The sequence below is a fragment of the Falco rusticolus genome, chromosome 2 (genome assembly GCF_015220075.1).
Source record: "Falco rusticolus isolate bFalRus1 chromosome 2, bFalRus1.pri, whole genome shotgun sequence".
Lineage (NCBI taxonomy): Eukaryota > Metazoa > Chordata > Aves > Falconiformes > Falconidae > Falco > Falco rusticolus.
The window spans coordinates 29,390,210-29,412,412 of record NC_051188.1 but is presented as its reverse complement, the minus strand read 5'-3'; the positions used below and the strand labels follow the sequence as shown (position 1 = coordinate 29,412,412).

The 22,203-nt window shown below is 36.8% G+C and overlaps 1 protein-coding gene across 1 annotated transcript in view; it reads right to left on the bottom strand.

The window, feature by feature from the left end:
* Positions 1-22,203, bottom strand: part of INTS6 (integrator complex subunit 6) — a 60,234-nt gene that overhangs the window by 15,672 nt on the left and 22,359 nt on the right. Inside the window, exons 4-6 of the mRNA XM_037375851.1 lie at positions 9,633-9,722; positions 1,509-1,692; positions 397-522 (exon numbers count right to left, since the gene is read on the bottom strand). Coding sequence (XP_037231748.1) covers positions 397-522; positions 1,509-1,692; positions 9,633-9,722 — 400 coding nt within the window. The remainder of the gene's footprint in view (positions 1-396; positions 523-1,508; positions 1,693-9,632; positions 9,723-22,203) is intronic.

Sequence of the window (22,203 nt, the reverse complement as noted above, 5' to 3'; positions counted from 1 at the left end):
CTTAACTCTTAATGCAGCCACTTTACTACACTAAACAAAAGAAGATAATGTGTATAAACCCACAGTATTTCCATATCAAGCTATTTACATTTCTAGCTGGCTGAAAACTGCTGCTTAAAACTCATGAACCCATTTAACCATGCTTGATGTGAATAACTGCATTTAAGGCTACCTAACCAAACGTAGTTTTACATAGTATCTAGCAGCTATAGCCAGTATTTCGGAAAAGTACAACAGAATTTCAGACATTAACAGGTCCTTCTTGTAGTAATGTCTTAAAATGCAACAGTTTTCCTTTTGTTTTGGTAACTATTATGATGTTAAGTTCACTAAATTACATTGATAGTCATCTCTGCCGTTTGATATCACAGTGTAAAAATAAAAAGTTTCAAGTACCATCAATGGGTGAGGGATCAGGTCCAGCTTTTTCAAAATTTATAACAACTCCACTTTGCACTTTTTGCACCAATGACTCAAGACACTGATTCAGCATTCTTGGAGAACACACACAATATGATCGACCTAGAACAATACAGTCAAGGTTAAGGTTGTTCAGTGTTTCTGCCCTTGTTTTAACTTGCAGTATTTAAAACTGTTCACCCACCACACACATTGATTTATGTATGGATCACTGATTTAAGGCTTCTCCCAAACACTCCCTCTTTGTTTAAGCAGCAAGGCAGCCTAGCGAAGCAGTGACAGTGTTACATGCACATCATTGGAAACGTTTGCGTTTTAGCCCCTTAATGACTTTAACGCAAATTCTTGGTTGCATTCATGGAAAATGGGCTCCCCCTTGTGACAGACATCAGCACTTAAATGGTCAAGAATTTCAGTCAAAACACTGTTAGTATAGCCCATATGACAGTCAGAAAGTAGTTGAATCAAACCCTTTTGGAATGCTTTTTACATCCCTTTGTTTGCTCTCTATCACATCCCCTCCAATGCATCAGAAGAATCATCATGTTTTAATATATGATAATTTTTTTACAAACAAATTTAATGTCAGAGTTTGAACGGGAATGTCATTTCTAAAAGATTAAAAATATGGGTTATGATGGAGAAAAAATTATCAGTTTTGCAGAATTACTATGCATTCTGCATTACAGAAATTCTACATTGCAATCTGCATGCTCTGGAGGGGAAAAAACCAAAACAATCTATTTCCTTCACTTTTGGCTTTTTTACATCAGAGTATGACAGGAATTTCGCAAAGCTATACTGCAGAACAGATTCAAGTCTTACAATTTCTAATTGCAATACCAAGGTGCATTAGGAAAAAAATAAGTTTTCTCTTCTAAAGAACTGCTGTAGATTCACACTTTTCCAAGACAGGTTACATTAAATTGTCTGTTGCTTTAATGCAATAAGGATCTTTAGTTTTACTGTATCAGAGTTCTGAGTTCTTACAAGTAATGTAAGAACTTAGAAATACATATTCCATGATATGTACATGATTAATAGAGCTAAATTGAATTCATTTTCAGAAATATTGACTTGTCACTTGCCTCCTGTGACTTCGCACATAGGTGTGATTGCAGAGTCATCCACCGGTACCCCTGTCATCTGCTCTGATTCTGGTGCAGTAATACCAGGCAAACGGAGAACTAAAGCAAATAACCTCTGATCCCATCGAAAGGGTTCCTTAGTCAACTCACTTCCAGGTAGAGGGGAATTGAGAGGTAAATGGAGCTGAAAAGTAATTTAAAATCTGTGAATAAACTGCTTTTAAAACAAAAATTAATTCAGTTATACAGCAATGGCAATTCACTCTATATAAACATATCTGTAACCTCTCCATAGGATATCTGTAATTTGATTCAGGTACTGTACATTACAAGCAAGACACCCATCATTTAATCAACGCTTCAAACACTTCAAGGCAACATGATGCACGAAGTTGAGAGTTACAAAACCAAGTGGGAACAGCCACTTTTTAAAACTGATCTAAGCTTCACTCAATAGAATATTTTCTTTAGAATCTCAGCACTAAAAACTGCTTCACTGCAGCATTCTTGTTCAAACCATTTTCTGCAGAACAGGCCCACTCTCATCTCATTCTTTTCCTCCGTCCTTCAAGATAAAAAGCACACCTGAATGAAAAGGTAATGTTAATCTAGGACTCCTGTGGAAGAAATATAACTTGGGTATAGTTGCTCAAAAATATCTAACTGCCAGGATCACCTACTCTAAATAACTTCTAAAAGTGAACTAATGTGGTAGTTATGTTATAGAATCAGAAGGCAGAGATTTTACATAACTTGGGTATATCCCACAGCCAAACTCATGCCTGTGCTTTAAGTGAAAAGCAGAGATTAAGATTCAAATCAACACTGAAATGCAAAATGAATTCTCACTTTTAGGTAACAGTAGCCACAGCTACCCATACAAGGAAGAATTACTTGCTGTGTGCCATTGTGTGGCCTCTGGGAAGAACTACACAGAAGTTTTAGTTGAAAATATTGAAGATACTATCCAGGGACATAAAATACATGAGAACATTCTTTTTCACTTTAATTCTCAGAAGAGACAGTTAAAACATTCAAGTTTCAGACTTCAAACATGCTGCGCTGAAGACACAGCAATGGTCAGGGTATCATTTACTACCCATTAACAGCTACAGCCAGAGAAACTAACAGAACGTCTAAAATACCCAGAGTTAGCAGCAGTTTTATAACTAGCTAACAAAAAAAGAAAAAAAAAAATCAATACATTAGCTTCTAAGGGACAGCACAAGGCATTCAGAATACTCTAACCTCTCTTTTTGCATCCAGATACCTCACACAGAGATTAGTGGGGAAAAAGAAAGCTTACCAAAACATCCAACTACAGAAGCCCTGAACAGATAGACTAGAGTTATAACAATTACAAGTTTCAGAAAAATGTGATAGATCCCTGGCTGATGATACTACTGTCAGCAGTACAAGCAAAATTCTCATTTCACCTGGAGCACTGCAGCCGTAAAGGAGAAGAAAAATAATCCTGACTGCAACAACTGAAGTGGTGCAAACAGTTCCATTATCTAGCTAAATACAAAGGTTAAGCCCAAGAGCTGAAGCAAACTCAGCACTTCCTCAAACACTTCTCATGTAGCATTCAAAAAAATCCCAATTCTCAATCTCAAATCAACATTAGCAAAGGAAACTACTAGTCTGTTTCAAAATCTGGTGCAAGTCCACAAAAGCACCTATTGCAAGTTGCCTTCATTTTTAGTTCATAGTAGTTAGTTAAGGAGTTTGCAACAAGCTGTTGAAAAATTTTTCTTGTTTGCTTATTTTTAAGAGATTAACTTGAAAGCATTAAACCTAATCTCCAATCTGGAAACCTCAGCTATTTCTATTTACGTAATAGCAAGCATCTCATATCAGGAAAAACACATGTCTTCGTGTTTGAAAATTAATCAATTTATTGCCATATCAAAGACAGGAAGAAACACAACAAACCCACTCATAACAAATGAGCAAGAATCAGAACACCTTGGGCTTTTCAGCATACCTGATGCTCCCTCCTCAATTTCTGCTTTTGTTGATGCAAGCAAAGGGCACATATGAGAAAAGCACTATTTTCCCCAAATGTCTGACATGAAATTGGTCAAATGGCACTCAGCTACGGCCCTAGTTTATTACTGATTCACACGCATGTCTTTTCCCCTTTTCACACAAAGGGACAGCAATGCCTGCCTGGCAAAGAAAACTCAGTTAAAAGAATAGCCACATTCTTAGTAAACAGCCTAGAATCTTGACTCACCTGCAAGCACTACAGCATCCTCACTTGGGGCTATTTTAAGAAACACCATTCACCAAACTTTCCTACTTAGATATGACTGAACAGAAGATTTACTAGTTCTGAAGAATACATTTCGTCTGCAAAACATACCTATGTAACAGCACTGTTTTTCTTCAGGCAGCATATATACATATTCTTAAATATATTTACATATATTAAGTATCCCATTGGACCCTGCACCAACACTATCCTGAGTTCAGTTTATCTCAAACTACAAAACCTTTATTTGGCTCAGCTAGTTATATTGAGAGAATCCCAAAATCAAACAGTTCTCAGGAGCAGGCCATTGCGTTATATACATATTACTATGAGAAATATTTTCAAACTGTAAGACAACATGCAACACCATCAGCATCAAGTCAAATGTCCTCACTTTCCAACAGTTTAATTCCAGTTAAATTTAACATCCATGATACTGGAGGAGTTACAGATTCAAACCAGGCCTCATTCTCCACAGTCATTAGTAACTTGGTCTTCTCACCTCCAGTAACTTCATTTTTTTCTAAGTTGGTATTGTATTACCATAGCAACTGCATACCTAGCAGAAAATAAGATCAGCCTAGAAATGTACATCGTGCATTTCATTTCTCTTTCCCCACACACATTTCAACATGAATGTATGCACATCTTTCCCTCTTTGTCCTTCATATTGGTTTGCGAGAAAAAGACAGACCAAACCTTACTAGCAGTGGTCTTCAACATGTCTCTACATAACCACATACAAGTGTCCTCCCAGCAGCTGCTTTGTCTCAACACTAGTTTGTAGGAGCACACACAAACCCTACCATTCCCAAATGCTTTAATGCTACAATAATACAGCAGTGTGCACCTTATGCCCCTCTTCCACGCCTTTAAACTCACTTAAACCAACCACTGAATAACCAAGAGGACTTGGAGGACAGACTTTTACTGAAGAGATCTTAAAGAACCCTGTTATTGGTGAGCAGGTCTTTTATTTATTAGGAGTCCTTGTTTCTGTATACATTTACGCAATCATAAGAAGCAGCACCATCTGAAATTCTAAAAAAAAAAATAAAATCTGAGGATCCCAGAGACCCTAGGTTGAATAAAAGCTAGATAAGCACTACAGAACTCTGCAGTACCAAGGTAGCTGGTGAAAGAGAGTCATGCTCTTCTGGCAATGACTGCATGTACAGGCTCAAACATTATGGTGGGCAGCACTAGCACTGCTTAAGCTTTAGTGTCCCGGTAATTACAGGCAGCTCCATCTCGGGAAATCTCATAAAAGGTTGTTACATGACTAGGTACTCAAAAATATCCATACAGGTACAGTCAACTTTGTCTTTTCGTATCTAAAAAGTCTTTAAAAAATAATCTATCAGCAAGTAACCTTCCTTGCAAGCTTTTCTGGTGCCCATAAAAAGATATCCAACATTCCAAGCAAATGCAGCATTTAATTATTACAGAACTGAAGGACTAAAGATGGGCAATAAGATTCAAGCCCAGCTGAGAAATCAAGTCCTTGATAGACTGAGAAACTCTGCTTAAAGAGTTAACTGCAGCATTACGTTTTCCTATCTTTTTCCATCCAATCACATTTAGTTATAACACAGAGATAGGAAGCCACAAATTGTTATTCCATAGAAAATAACTTCAGATCATAGAGAGGCACCAGGTCCAACTGACACATGTCAACAATATCATATACTCAGCCATTCTGATGCTAGAGTTAGCCACAAGCAAGTACACACTGAGCTGATAGTTACACAGAATTCACATGTCAAGAGCTCTGGGCCTCGCTGCCAAATGCTGTGATCCTGGCAACTGCTGCGAACAGGAATAACATGGGTGAGGAAGGACAGGACTACACATCTAATGAGATCTGCCACATATTTCTTGCAGAATTTGTTTAGAAATCAAGATCTTTAGCTGGAGGTACTTGAATTAAAAATATTACAGAGTGTCTACAGTTCCCAATTACTATTGAAAGCAAGCAGGATTTCACACTTGTAACAGTTACTACAGCAGGGATACAAGTTGATCAGCCCTGGGAAGGATCAATATGACAATGCCAAACCACTCCGGGATGAGGAGTCAAGAAAATCACTAATTCCTCCTGTAAGAGTCTCCTACAACTGGTAGATCAGAATGACAACATACAGAAGCCAAGCAGCATTGCTCATGCTTTTGGTTTGTATAATCATTCATCAGAATGTATCAATAGGTCAATAACCCACTTTGTCTTGCAAACAAGAGTTTAATGCTTCATCTCAAAACAAGGGAGCTTGTAGAAGGAAGGAAACATTGCTCAGCAGCTGCAAAACTGGAGAAGTATGACATTTCATCACAAAGAAAAGTAAGAGAAATCCCCTCAAGCAATTAAAAAATTGTAAAGGAAAGATCAGAAAAGGGGTAAGACCAGATGTGAGGGATCAGGCCAGCAGTGAAAGCCACTCCAAGAGGAATCCATAGCATGAGACCAATAATTAATAATGCTATTCCAACAGTATGAGCCTATGTCTTTCTCAAGTATGACTGGGACAAGTGAACCCAGGGAAGAATCTGGTCAACATGTTATGCTGAATGCAATACTGATGAGTGCCAGTTCATCAGCACTGACGCATTAAAGTCAGTGCCAGAAGGGACAGTACTAAAAATCCTACTAACGTGGGCTGGTGAAGATGATGATTGCACAGACTGCATCATTCCTGTCTTCAGTCCGATGAACCACATCCATGAGACACAAAGTAGCACTGAATGGGTAAGGCTCTTCATCTTCAAAACCCATATTAAATTCCACAAAGGAACAGGACATCTGAAGAATTCAGCAAGAGCTCCGAAACAGTGTTTAAGCTTGACTGCTTCACACTGGGGCAAATGACAGTGTTCCCACAGCGATAAAGCTGATTTCATTGGTAAAAATGCAAATGTTCACCTGAATGACAAAGCTTTGAGAAAACTTGCCTCCAGGTTCCATGCTGGCTTCACAGGCATTCCAAAAACAATGTTCTGTCAGTTCTCTTGTACATAAGTTTTAAAGGAACTAAAAATATACTACCTTAGTCCATGATAAGAACTTTACACAAGAAGTAAAGACACTGTTGTCATAACCGGTGGGATATGATCACTTCCAACACCAACTCTGAAAAGCCGCTCCAAAGTCAAACCCAAAGAACAGAAGGCACATTTGAAAGTGACCAAAAAGCTTTGTTATCGAACAGAAGAGCAACAACAGACTTCTGTATCTCCAGGGTGGTATATTAATTCTACTTCATTTCTGCATGTCCAGCTTAGAGGTAACTGTAAAGGTCGCTCAGGCTACAGTAAGAAAAATTTCTGATCAATAGGACACATGTTGACAAAAGCAAAAGACCATCCCAGAAAGACAGAAGCAACCCTGAATGCTTTGTTCCTCTGCTCTTTGACAGTGTTAAGGATGTTCCTACCAGTACAGCTATGGCACACACACACAAAAAAAAAAAATCACATCCATTGCTGGGTATATATACCTTGTAAATACATATGGAAGAGCACTCCAAGCAACTTGCATTTTGCCTTGCAGGATGTAAAAGTAGTGCTCGCTTTCAGTTCCTCCAGAAGGCAATGTGTTTAAATTTGCTCATTTACCAAGAAATCATTAGTAGAGCAGATTCTGCATCTCTAGAATGTAGTTTAGCAATCATTAAATCATGTAAGTGTATCTGACCCAATGTCACTATCATAACACAAACTCTGGGTGTGGCACACACTTATCAGTCAGCACCACTTATAAGCCAAGCCTAAATTTGGTAGATTCAAGTAGCCTCCAGAAAACCCATTTTCTCAACTTGTTACAACAATTTAAAGATGTGAACATGTGACCAAATAGTTGCCTGATCATAAGAAAATGTCATTGTGTGAAGACTAAGGTGAAAAAGTTGAAGGAAAAGGAACAGAAAAAAACCCTCACTGGCTATAGAAAATCCTGACTCCTGCCATAAGGAAAAAAAAAAACCTCACGACAGCCAATAGCTTTCTTTCTGAAATTATTTTGGATAAATGAACAAGATGAAAAGAAATGTAATGTAGAACCACAGAACTGTGTATGTTAGAAGGGACATGTGAAGGTTACACAGTCCAAAGCCTTCTGACTGGCTCATGGCCTTGTCCAACTCAGTTTTGAGCATCTCCAGTAATGAAGATGACACAACCACTGGACAATCTACACTAGTGCTCTATCACCCAGTTAAAATTTCTGATAATCCAATCAGAATTTCCCAAGATGCAGTTTGCAGCTGTTGCCTTCTCATCTCAGCCCTGTGCACCTCCAAGAAAAGACTGGCTCCCCCCACAATTAAGTTGTGTATGGTGGTAAAAAAAAAACCCTCACCCCATAGCCTTCTCCTCTAAAAGCTGGACAAACCCAGTTCTCAGCCTCTACCCAGATGTCATTTGCTTCACCTTCCCAGCATCTTGGGTGTCCACACTCCAGGATGTCGATGTCAGATTTTGCAAGTTAGTTATCTGAGAGCAGAGAGGTTGCTTCTCCTCAAGAAAGGACTTACACAGCTAAGTGATTACCTAATTTGCTCTTAAAAAACAACAGTATTCTGCTGTTAATAGCACTACATGTTGTAGAAGGCTCTAAAATAGTGTCACACTACCCTCTGTTTAATTAATACTTCCTCAGTGACAATCACTGTAAATATGAGGCTGCTATTCTACTCCGTATTTTGGACCACACCCAATCAATCACTGGACAAAGCTAAAAATAGCGTATTGGGCAAAAAAGTATGATGAAAATGAGGTTTTAGACAGACAACCTATTTGGTATCGTGAATTCAGGCACTCCCTTTCAGTTACTGGCTATGGCTGTTTGTTAGTAGTCCACATAAAATTATGAGGTCGTTCAACTTTCTTCCTCTAAGTCAGATAAATTATAAAAACATTCAAATACCACTTTCCATACAAACAACTTCTGTAAGTGCTGTAAGGACACAATATAACAGAGTATTAGGATAAATTCAAATAACTAATGAACAGCTATGTAAGTATGACAAATTAACCTTTATAGTCAGAAGTGGTGTACCACATGGAAAAGTCTGAATCCTCCCCTCAAGCTTTAGGACAGACCTTCAGATATTAACCTTTTCCCTGCAAAGGGAATGATCTTAGGGATTTTTTTGTTGTCATTGTTTGGGGTTTTTTACTACTTCATGGAACGGGCACTGAGCTAGTCAGACCAACCCTATCCCCAGTGACATCTCCCATCTTTTTAAGGAAAGAATTCAAAATGGCCAGCAAGTCAAAATAGTTCAGTGCCTCAGCATTTTCTATAGCTCTGAGTTTGCCAGATGTGAGCAGGTACTTCAGCATATGAAGATCTGGTGTTTTAAACTGCTCTACAGATCTAATCCGAAATAAATTTATTCAGCCTTTATCTTGGATAAGGACACTACTGATATTATTATAATCACTTTAAGAGACTAGTGTGAAAGAAATATATATTTCACATACTCCCTAGTGGCCACATCCTTTGAGAAATCACTACATTGATCTGGGTCTATACACAAAGAACTCCTATCTAGACCAACTGCAGACATAGATGCTTTACAGAAATTGATTTCTTCTGTTAATATATCTGAAAAGCCATGAACTCCTTGGATAAAAATGGCAAATTAAGTCTACCAACAGCTGTACTACATGCTTGTCACATGTGATAAGGAAAAAGAGCTACTCAGATTTTTGTAGTGCTATTGCATAAAATTACCTCAAATTAAAGGAAAAAATATACAAGCTTAAACTGTTATAAGCATACTTTTGAGAAGTCATTTATGCTCCTACTGTAAACAGTAGCTTAACACAACATTTAGTATGCATCATTGTAAACATAGGGCAGATCTTACCTCTTCCTGTATCCCACTGGTAGTAGTTAATTTACTTCCATCAGTAACAGTTATAATTATTGCTGGCTCCAGAAAAAAGGGGTTTCGTCCCTAAGGGAAAAAAAGCAATTTTAAATAAAATGGTGTCACAAATTCATAATCTTCTGTTCAATCATTAAATGGCCACTGATACCTACCAAGAAAACCATGAGGCTCAAGGTAGTTATTGTCATGTACTATATAGTACAGTGCTATGGGTTTCTGTGTCTTTTTGCTGTTAGGCCATGTAAAGCTAGACACTAAATATATCTGTATACAATAAATGCATATAAAAACACAGCAAAAATGGTTAATATAGGACTTTAAGAACAATGTGCACTGCAGTATTCTGGCAAACTAGCAGCTGCTTAGAGGAGCAACTGTTTCTTCAAAGCAGAGATACTTGCAATTCCTCCTATTACACAGCTGATTTTATGTGTGATTTAATTACTGTGACCATCTAAAGCATTTGTGTAGTACTCTGATCACCATCCCTGAGTTAAGAACTAATACTCTTCTTATTAAGGAAAACTGACATTAATAGTACCAGTTACATTTTGACCAAAGTGGTTCAACCATGAACATGAGACTTCTCAGAAACAAGTACTTGAAAAGTAGATAAGCTTTCTATATGAATCAATTAAGGCAGAAACATAAACAAGGCAAGACATTCTGTAATCCCACCAAGACATTCAACTAGTCTAACTGTAACAAAAAAACCTTGGTTTGCTATTGGCACTTTCTTTTCCTAATGCTATTGGGCTAGCAGCCTTCTGGCCCCCTGAAAAAAGAGGAACCCAAAGTAATCCATGCACATGTCAACTCCAAGCCCAGGCAGCACATTCTACTCCAGCTAGGGTTAAAGACGAACTGGATAAAAGCCGCCATCACCACCTTTTGTTTAGTAGGTCCTACTCTTCTACTGCCAAGCTTAAGGCATCATTTTTCTTCTTCAGAAAAGAACAAAGAAAAATACATGTAGACCCACAGCCTAGTTCTACTTATAAAGGCAAACTATCTCATGAATGCTTACAATTTACTCTAAAAATATGGAGAGAAAACTAATAGGTTTTAGAAAAAGAGCTTTTAATTTTTTTTTAGAACACATTTAATACAAAGTATCATCTACTGATTGCATGCTTCGAACAGAAACATCACCTAACAATCTGAAATGTATTTGGTGAGGAATGTCCAGTTTGAAATGGCAACACCACATTTACAGCGGTCAATTATACACCAACAGAAAAATTAGATTTGCTCAGCATTTTCTCAAACCTTAGTGAAAATACTAATTTTTTTAGAAAATAGCATACCATTACTACAGACAAAAAATATTAAAAAGTAAAGATAAATCTCTCCCAGAAAAGCTAAGCTAGTTCATAATTCAATTTAAACAATTACTCAAGAATTTAAAGTACTCTCAAACTACACTCAATTTTAATTAAAATAACTTCCTAAGAATATTTAGCCTCATTTAATTCTGAAGAACAGTTATGGTATGTTATTCTACCAACTAATAGTTCACCACAACTGCAAAACATCAGCTGGAAGCTAATTACATTGCACTGAAATAATATTGAAAGCAGGGTTTCAAACTAGAGGAAAAGGATATTGTTCTCATGAACACTGAACATAAAAATACTTTAATCCTACTGCTAATAAATGATTGTAAATATAAATCAACAATTGATAAAAATAACAAGACTTTATATTTAGAATGTCATAAGCAACACTTTAGGTCAATTTTCTGGTCCAATTTGAAATATAAGTATTAAAAATTTAGTCTCTGACAACCCCTATTATCCATGCATCCTCATTATCTTAACACTGGTGTACTTCAACTACAATCTTTCTCAATTTTACCCATGTAAAATTTAAGCCTTAAATTTAAACCCTATAGGCTTAGAATTATTATGAAATCATAAGGAAGGAAACAAGAAATTCTAAGCTTGAGCTCCCCCAGGAAAAATGTCTAAGGGAGAAATTAGTTCATCCTCAGTATCTTTCATAATTTCACGTGCATTTTGCCTGTACGATGGATGATCACCAACATACTAAGTCAAAAATCAACTCATATAGCAACATATTTACAACAACAAGAATCTCTTTACCAGAACAAAACCAACATTCACTTGTAGCCAGGGTAACAGCTACACTGAGAATCACTGACCCCAAAGACAAGGTAACTCGCAACTCCACAGGTATCACCTACAGGATAACTCGTATGGAAATATGAGCAGTGCACTGCTGCAGAGTACTTCATACCTCTAAGCAAAAATGGAAAGTTTCCCCTTGAAATCTTTTCTTCACTACCTGGATGTGAAAAATGCAGTAATCTCAAGTTCATCAACTCATCAATACAGCTATAAGTATTATCCTTTCTAGAGAAAGAATTTATGAAATCAAGTCAGAGTACACAATTCACCACTGAATTATTTAAAGACAAGCGAACAGAGCTGAGTTCACTTAGCTGCACTTAGGTTCACAGCTCCGTGAAATTCAGAAACATGAACTAAGATCCACATTCCACCTAAAAGAGCAGAAACAACATTAGATTATATTCAAGGAAGAATGTCAGATAAAATGCCTGTTATTGAGGTTCACTATTTTTGACTAAAAATTTACATGTCATTAATTCTTAAAGAATACCACTGACTCTTCTGACCCCACCTCTCACCTTAGCTATATGAAGGCACACAACACCAGTATTAAGTCAGATATTCCTAAAAAAACACCAAAACACCCCATTTACATAAGCTCTCAGAGATGTTTCAGTAGATTTAGTGAAATGAAATTCCAGAGGACTTGGTTACCAGTTTTTTAACAAAACCACAGTTTTGTCAATTGCTGGTTTAGAACTTTATTTCTATCTAATGAATCCAATTCCATGATAATGAAATTAGATTCTATTGCTTTTTCCTTTAAAATATACTATTAAAACACTTTGAATTTACTTTGAATTCTGAGAAATACCATATTCTTCAAAATACATTGTAACACCATTGACTGAATGCATAGGAAATCAATTCAGCAGAGCTCAATTATTTTAGTTACACAGTGAAACAGTGGGTGACAGAGCATGTTGCCAGCTCTTTGGCAGCTTACAGGTATGCTGAAATGCATTCAAAATCAGCTCAGCATACCAAGGTGTAAATAATAAGCCTGTTTACAACTTACTCTGACAACTAACTAATTGCCAAGAGGTTTTGTTCATTTCAAAAGCAAAAATAATCCACAGCAGCTAACTTTAGTATCATCTTACATTCCCACACAGGAAAGTGAAGCAGAGGAAGTGTGAAATGCTGAGTTCTTAAAGTGACTAGGGTAAAGATCAATGTGGCCTCAGCACCAATACCCTGGGAAACATAAGGTCATCGCTCACAATTTAAGCTAGCATTATACAGGTCTATTCTAACAAGCACACAAGCAAAGCTACTTCTGTTCTTGTGATATCTGTTTTCAGACAGCTTATAACCACTGATAGTGGATAAACATCTTAAGAGTCTAGAAACTCAACTGCTATATTTAAACTGCGGCAGTTTGAATGCCAATTTACTACTCAGGCTACAGTAAACTGAAAAGTATTTTCAACTTTTATTTTAAGCTCTTCTTTTTAAATAGATTTGCTTATAAACAAGTATTTTGGAAAAACTAAATATTACTTATTTTTCTAGCTGAAAATTCAGCAGCAACTAGCTCCCACTGGGATTTCAGCTAATTGCCTCATGTAGGCAAATTGGCTCATTTGGTATCCTTTTCAGTCTAAATAGCTGCTAGAGTAATTGACTGCAAATTATTTTCAATAATACACTTTTCCCTCTGAAGGTTCCTAACAGTGGTGAAAGAAGTACTAAGGAAGAAGCACCTAAGGTTTTAAGGACTGATCAACCTGTTCAACCACCAAGTTATGTGGTATACAAGAGGGCTTTATTCGTTTACCCAAAATCCACATTTTCAAGGACATATATGCACAAAGATGACAAAAAAACCCCACAGACCTCTTTTTGGAATAGAGTTACTTAAAAATCAGCATCAATACCAGGGCAAGCTTGCTACGCTAAAAAAGAACAAGCAAGAATATCAAAGCCTTAAAACCTACCTGTTACACAACACACATCTTCTAAACAATGACAGCTTCACAACTACTTGATCCGAAACAAAGCAACTCAGTTAACACTGGTTGCCATTTCATCAGTCTCCAGCTGAACTAGCTCTGTGCTCAGATAATACAAAAAAACCCTAAAAACAAAAAAAAACCCAAACCAAATACAGAGCTGTGAGCATCACTGAGCTCCACAGCACTCACATGGGGTCACAGTAAGAGGCACAGCCAGCCCACCCCAGCTTGTGTGATGCTCTCAGATGGAGCCTCAGATCAAGCCAGAAGTATACCAAATTATCAAGACACATTATTATCTGGTTAAGACTCTCAAAACTAAGAATTCAGTTTGACAAGTAATCTTAGCAATGAGTTTCAGCATGACTAATACATTCATGGATTATTTTTTATTCTTCAAAGTGTACAGGTAAAGCAATTCAAGGGCTATTGAGACCTTTAGATGTGCAAGTACACAATATTATACATGCAGTAAGAGAAGATCGATTTAAGACTACTGTTATCTCAATGCACACATTTAAATATTAATTTCAGAGTCAGAAGTGTTGAAAATCTGAAGAAATAGCTGAGGTAGAAACATGACCAAAAAAATGCCAAGTCAGAGACTAAGAATGACATGTTCAACAAGCAACTACTATAAAAAGAAATATGTAGTACAAAAGCTTCATGCCCAAGAAAGGCTAGAAGTTGCAAATAAGTGTCAACTGAAATAAAGTGCATATTTTTAACAGAACACATTAGTAATCACTGGGAAAACCTCATTTTCAGTTCATGATCAAATGTTAAAAGGTATGCTTTCATTTTAGTAAATCACGAAATTTAACCAAAGTTGTATTGCACATCCATCACACATCCTATTACCTCAGCAAAGCCTTTTTATCTTCACAAGTTATCAGCCTTAACTGCCAGTAAATTTAGCTATCTGACCAGGAAATACAAAAGTGCACTATAATTTTTTTCAGAATTTAAAAGGTGAAGATTCTCATAAATGCTCTTAAGAGTGTGAGCAACCACTGTTGAAAAACAATAGTTTAAAATTAAATCTAAGTCATCAAAATTATAGCAAAATTATTAGCTTTAAAGGTACTTTTTAAAAACTGGTAACATTTTAAAAACTACCAAACCAATGAGCTTGAATTGCAACAAACTAAAATGGATGGTCCAGATCCATTGTAGTTTTCGCTTTTTGTATGTTAGGAACTTCAGTTACGCTTTAGCAACATCATGAAAAGTTGAAAACATTAATTTAACATTTATTAGAGACTTTCCCCTTCATTGCTTAAGGCAGATGACTATCAGTCAAATATACAGATCTTTATCTATGCTCTGTTTGTCAGCTGCATAAAAACTGTAGCATCTTGTGCAGCTTACTTGTCCCACTTGCATTTTTCAGCAACTTTGACTATTTTTATTATCGCTGCAGAACCAATCAATACAGCTGTGAAGACCCATAGAATCAATTGTATTTTATGTACTTCTACTACTTGGTAAGAAGCAAAATATTTTTAAATGGAAGCTTTCCCAGATAAAGCTACACTGCATATCACCTAATTAATACTTAGCAGAAACACACCATAAAACATTGATCTACCGGAACGCAAAAAAAAGTATGCTGGGAGGAAGTGCACAAAGGGCAGTCAGGTTCTACCAGAATATCTGCTTTGATAAAACCAACTTCTCACAGGATATGCCATAGAAGTCCATGATTCTGTGGCCAGACTGAAAAGTACAGCACCTCTGAACTGCATCATAGCGTGATCAAAGTGACTGAACATGCATGATAAAAAACAGCTTTGAAACCATATTTATTTGTTACGGCTGTTTTAGAATAGAAACTGACCCCACGAATGGGAACCACTGAAGTGTCAGAGAGACTTCTGTGATTTCAGCCTGAGTAAGTAAGAGCTGAGGAACATACTGGAACTCTGTATGGGCTTAAGATCTCTGACAAGCCAGGCTTCACGCACAAAGAAAATCGTTAACTCATCTGTTTTGCTGTCTGTAAGACTTTTATATATTCCCTCGATGCTGTTGATTATGCAACAGATAATGCAGTTTTGCAGTATTAGCAATTCTGCCTTACTAGTAGATGACCAGATACTGCACAGTGGATGTACTTCAAGATCACTCTCAGAAGCCTCAGAAGAAAGTTTAATGAAAGCAACACTAAATAGCTTGAGTATTATACAAGTGTTTTGAAGTCTGTTATGAAGTTTAAGTCATAAAAGAAATTTTAATATAAAACAGATATCTCCCTTGATTCCTGATCAATGGCAAAGACAGATGCCAGATCAGTCACAGATCGGAATCTTATAAAACAACCTAATGAAACACTGTTCCAGGAATTACACTACCACTGAGGAAAAATGCCCAGTGTTTTTCTGAAAGGGCTGCAGGTCAGTGGGAAGATTCTTATTACTAATTCCCTCCACAAACATCTCCATTATGGATATACATCCTCTATAATAACATTGAAACCTTTTAGCTCTCCCCGCAGTATCCAAGATGGGAGAACTTACGCTCTACCTCCCCTTCATGCTAGGCAGCCGAGAAGACATCACCTGTTAAAGGTAATTTGAGAGAGCCTCTTACTGCACCCAAAAGCAGAGCACTCTTACAGCTTAAGGAGAAAATGACTGCTACCAGAAATGCAGATGATAGTAGGTTTTAGAAGTTTGAAGTGTAGTCCTCCATAGCCCCCAAGAACCATAGATACTTCTGTTCATTTGTATATGAAAAAATATACACATACAGGGTGGGTAAAAACACCAAATCGTTTCAGCTAATGATGAGGGAAAGAAACAGGTTTGAGAAACACTGAAGGAGTCCTGACTGAGCCCCTGATAATAACTATGCATTATGAAAACACCACCTCTCAACACCACCACTGACACACAGATTAGGACTCATGTGGTTTCTGGTTTAGTTTTACACCCATTAAAGGGACTTTTCTACACTGATGTTCAGCCAAAATAACACGTCAGAGTACCTCACCTACCTAAACTTGAATTTTTACTTTGTAGTTAGAAAAGTAGCCAGCAGAGGGGGCACAAGTTAATAAAATCTATCCTTGTATGAGGTGATGAGTAACAAGAAGATAAACATGAGGCATGCTCTGTTTGAATACTATTTCGAAATACATAGAAACAAGTAAATACTTTTCTAAAACTGTGTATACCAAAAACGTCTAAATTATTGCATAAGCACAAATAAGTAGTAATCAGTCACTGAACCCTAATCTCTTGATCTGACTCTGCATTTAATCCAACAATTCATGGTTTCCCGACACCAGGGACAGCACATACCATCATTCCACTTCTACCTTTTTTGCTGCTGATTGCCCATCTTTTGGTAGGCTCAGCCACAAACATTCAACTGTATTAAACACACACTCCCTTTTCTTTTGAAGCTGAAAAATAGTATTCTATGTCAAATTATTTTATGTTTTGGAGAAGACCTTAAAAATAAAGAGTTTTAAGGGAGTCTGCTAGAATTTATATCAAAGTCTGAACTCATGCTTCCACTAACTCACCATCTTTTCCCCCAAGGAAATGGAAAATGCTATTCAAGCAGTCAATTTCTCCTGCACTCAATTCACACGGAAAGTCTGGGTATCAATGGCAACAGTTTTGCAGTAAGTCTACCAAAAAAGACTTTTCTCCATGAGGTGAGAAGATTCCAAAACCTAAATTCAGCTATGTACAGCTGTCCTTCCCTACAGGCTACAGCAAGGTTATTATAGGCAAAGTAATTTTTCATGTCCTAGACAATTCTTTAGTTAACTATACTACAAATACCTAACAGTTACTACAATGCCCAAGACTGGCACTAATCATGGTTTCTTACACGGAATGTCATGGAGGATTACAAGGTAGTTACATGGGGTTTGCTTCATCCCTTACCAGCACTACAGATTAGCAGTAGATAAAATTATTTTTGCACATGCAGTTAGGACATTGATTTGGTGGTACAACTGAAGCTTTTGGTATTTGACTGGAACAAATGAATCACAGATTTAAACGGGGGGAAAAAAAAAAACCAGTTACCAGAAGATTTTCAAAGCAGAACACAAGTGCAACAGCAGACTCTTCCTAAAGCCAAGCCAGAAATCAAACTCCTCAGCACACCAGTTACAGAATATAAAAATGAAGGGAGCATTTTTGAAACAACCACTATGTCTATAACACAGGCAATGCAAGTTCCATTTAAGAAAAGGAACTTTAAGGTATTAGGGAAAATAAATGGGATGAAAAAAGTAATCTGCTCCTCAGTACTTTGCTCTAAACAATTTTAAAAATAACCATTTATGGCTTCAATTAACTGTTGAAGCTCCAAACTTGTCATCTTATACTTGTCCTTCCCAGTCTGAAAGCCCTACAGCAAAAAAAAAAAAAAAAAAAAAAAAAAATCGATGATCCAGTCAGATATCCCTTCTACAATTAAAAATACTACAGGGAAAAAACAGTTATCTGAACTGCATAAAAGACAAATCCTTTGTCTAAAAAAAAATCATAAAAATATATTTAGGCATATCAGCTGCTTGCTTTGCCTGAGCTTGCAAGTTTGTGTTCTATAGGCAATGATTTCATTACATACCCATCTTGAAACATGCAACAAAAATTCTCTATGCTTAGTATCATTTTTATGGATGCCCATAACTTTACACATTCTGGGTTTCCAAGTCTGGCACTCAATGTACTGCTTAAAGACTATTAATTGCAAAACTTCAGTCATTTTGGAATTCTACTCAAAGTTTGTGCTAAGAACAAAACCAAAACTAACAGCAAGAAACCAAAAAAGCTACCCAAAGCAGCCTGAAAAGGAGATTCAATGCAATAAATTATCATTTTGGAATACAGAATCTCCATATTGAATAGCGCATATGTGAAAACACAAGGGATGTGTGCCAAGGAAGCATTTTTAGACTATGTTCATACTGAACAATAAAGGAACAACGAATATATGGTAGAATTTAGGAAGACATCAGATTTAAAATCTCAAGATACAGTGATGTCTTCAGGTGCCTAAATCACAGTTTCCACATCACTAAGTCACAGTTTCAAAAATGCTGGTTTAGTATAAAGGTTTGCCCCGTTTCTTTCATCTAAGAACAAATTTAATTGAGTTCTAAATAACATATTATATAAGGGATAACTTCTTGATTAACTTCTAAGTGCTCCAATTTAGATAAGGTCCTTGGTAAGTTTCAAAAACAATTCAGTCCTTGAATCTTTCACAATTATGTGACATTCTCAAAATAAAAATGTAGAATAGCTTTCATATATAGTGAACGCCAGCAAGTAATTAAGCGTGTGAAGAACAACATTGAAATTAAGAACAAAAAGCCACTGATATTTGAAATGCATAAGCACTGATGTGACAGATACATAACCCCAAGAAGGGAAGAACTTTAACTTTTCCTTACATTAAATTGAAATATACAAGCAGCAAAGCAACAGTGATCACATTTGTACCTTATTTTTAAGGTAACAGAAACCGTCAGTTAAAGATGCACCTTATCAGCCAGTTACAGATTAGTAAATGAATCCCTACTGTTAATCATCTGAAACTGGATAAACAACCAACAAATCCTAGTAGTTTTTGAAGTTATTTAACTGAATATAGTAAATGTAAGCTACTAAAAATAGGTTATATTTGAGCTTTCATAAACTTCAAAAAAGCTAAAACCACCATCCATACCAAAAAATTTTAAAGTCAGCCCCAAAGAATCTGAGTTTAAAGATTATTCCATTGCATTTCCTAAAAATATTTCTGAATGTTTAATTCCAAAAATAACTGACCTTGTCAAGCCCTGGGTCAAGTCCCTAATTACTGCAGCCTTTCTGCTTCACAGCAATGACTTTACATAGCTGGTCCCAGCTCAGTCACTGCGATTCACAGTGCTAAGCCAGGCCTCTGTTCTCCATATATTGGAGAAGGGTAATGAATCTCACAGCTGGCAGCACACGGGGTAGGGAAAACACACATGAAAACCCCACCAAAAAACAAAGGGGAAAAGCCAAGAAGTTGTATACAAAATTCTTCCCACCTTTTGGGGTGTTACCAATCCAGAGTACTACCAAGCTGACTGAAAATAGCTCAGTGACAGCAATTCTTCTGAACTGCCCCAAGATTCTCCCACAACTCCCTCCCAGAGTTTGTCACCACTACAGCAGGAGCAACTTAGCTGTTTTAAAACAGGTTCCTGAACCACTATAGTTCATAGTCCAGCTTATTAAGGATCTGAATCAATCATTATTTTACTACATGAAGTCACACTCACAACTTGAAGTAAGTCTTGGCACAACTATGAGCACTTGAGTGGTTGTAAATTCAGGAGCAGAGCAGGCAGCTAGGCTGGTTATGTCTTACATATAGATACATACAATCAAGTCAGTATTCTGGGATTCAAAGCCGGGGGGCGGGGGGCAACATATGCTGGAAGAGAGGAAGCCACTTTTTGCTCATATTCTGTATGCTGAGCATCAAAAAAAATGTCAGTGCCCTAAACTGATTCAATTAGAAACATTCTGAATTTGTTCAATGTAGCTTTTTGCTCAAGACTACACTGACAAATACACAGTGTATTCAGGTAATTCAGCCTCAACGTTATTATTGGATGAAATCAGATTAACACCCTGCTCTCCACAAGCAGTAGCAGTTCCATGTAGATAGAAAAAGCCCTATAAATTACAGGAAATGGGAAGTGGCTACACTGAGCAGACACTAAATGTGATTATTCAGGTAAAGTTCCTGGCCAAGTCAACAAGATTACATCAAGCATTACTTTCAATACCTTTGTCCTTGAATCACTGTCAAAACACATACTGGAGACTTCACCTGCACCAGTTACTGCTAGGTAAGTTTCTAAAAGACCTCCAACGTTAAAGCCATGGAACTGTTAGACAAAATCAGCACTTACTTATCTGCTATTCTAGTTATCTACTACTGCAGTGCTGCAAGATCCACACTTGCCACACATATTAGAGTAACTAGAGTAGGACCAGAAAAATCCTCCTGTCTTCTCATACAACCAGAAGTCTTACATATTCAGTGTCCCAGGTCACAGTCATTCAACATTCCTACTAAGGTTAGTATCATAATCTTGCAGCCAGCAACTTCTTCCCTGTTTTAATTCAGCTGTAGGCATTAACCTAGGTTCCCCACCGGAAAAATTTAGGCTTAAATCTATAGTGACTGTAGATTTATGTAGGCTAGGGCAAATAAATTAACTGAGGGCAGCGGCAGTATCCCTAGAACGAAAACAATAGGTGCTTAGATAACAGATACTTGATTTCTCATTAATTGCAAGACTGAAATTGCCTATACATTTTTGAAAATCTAGACCATTTGGGGTCAAACCTTACAGTACCAGAATGACTAAATACATCCCTTTCATTTTCAATAAAATATACAGGCAATAAAAACCTGAAATCCTGTTTTGCTGTCAATATTTCAGAATTAAATAGTAAAATATGCTGATACATAGAAAACACTTAATGAACATATGATATCCTTCATAGACATCACAAATACTACAGGATCATCAGAAAAACTTACGTAAAAAAATCAAGTGTGTTCTAATACATATGAAGGATTTATCCTAAATATACCATACAATCATTATCTCTATCTGCAGCATTATTTTTTCTCTACAGAAGACTGGTCTACACTTTGGACAATTCAAATTAGCACCATAATCACACAATGAAATTGGATGTTTGATATGAGTTCATTCACAAATTAGATGGCATTCCAATCTGTTGCATAAACAACCGGTGAAAGCAGCTTGAAAAAAGGGCCAGATAATACAATGCTAAAATCACAACATGAAGTGGAAACATATCATGTTCAAGTGGGAGATGCAGATCTAGGTATATTCTATGAACTAAAAAAACTCACTGTGTTGTTTGTATTACAAGCAAAAAAAGCAGCAAGTAAGACTCTCAAGCAACACAATCAGATTCAACTGAGTCTGACTTCAATTAAATTCAGACATATGCACAACTAACAGTTCTTCCCTACAAGCTTCAGAGATATGGACTGTCTACAACAGAAAACCATGACTGAAGGTAAACTATTCTGTAAGAAAAGTGACAATAAAGCTAAAGAAAATAAACATAAGGATGGTGACACTGAGAAAACAAAAATAAATACTTCTGCTTTACAAGATAACCAAACTTCTGGCTCTTTACATGTATTTGCTTGCCTCCCTGACAATTAGCTGTGCTGAAGTGCAAATATGTTCAAAAAGACAAGAATACTCCAACTATGAGACACACCTTCAAGCACATTTCAACAAATAAGAAAGCTAGTACATCTAAGGAGCCTATGATGACCTGAGGCACAAACTGTTCTACATCACAAGTCAAGCCAAGAGATAAAATTTTGGTACTCCTAACTGTCCTCAAGACTGTCCTCTGATGACCATTTAGT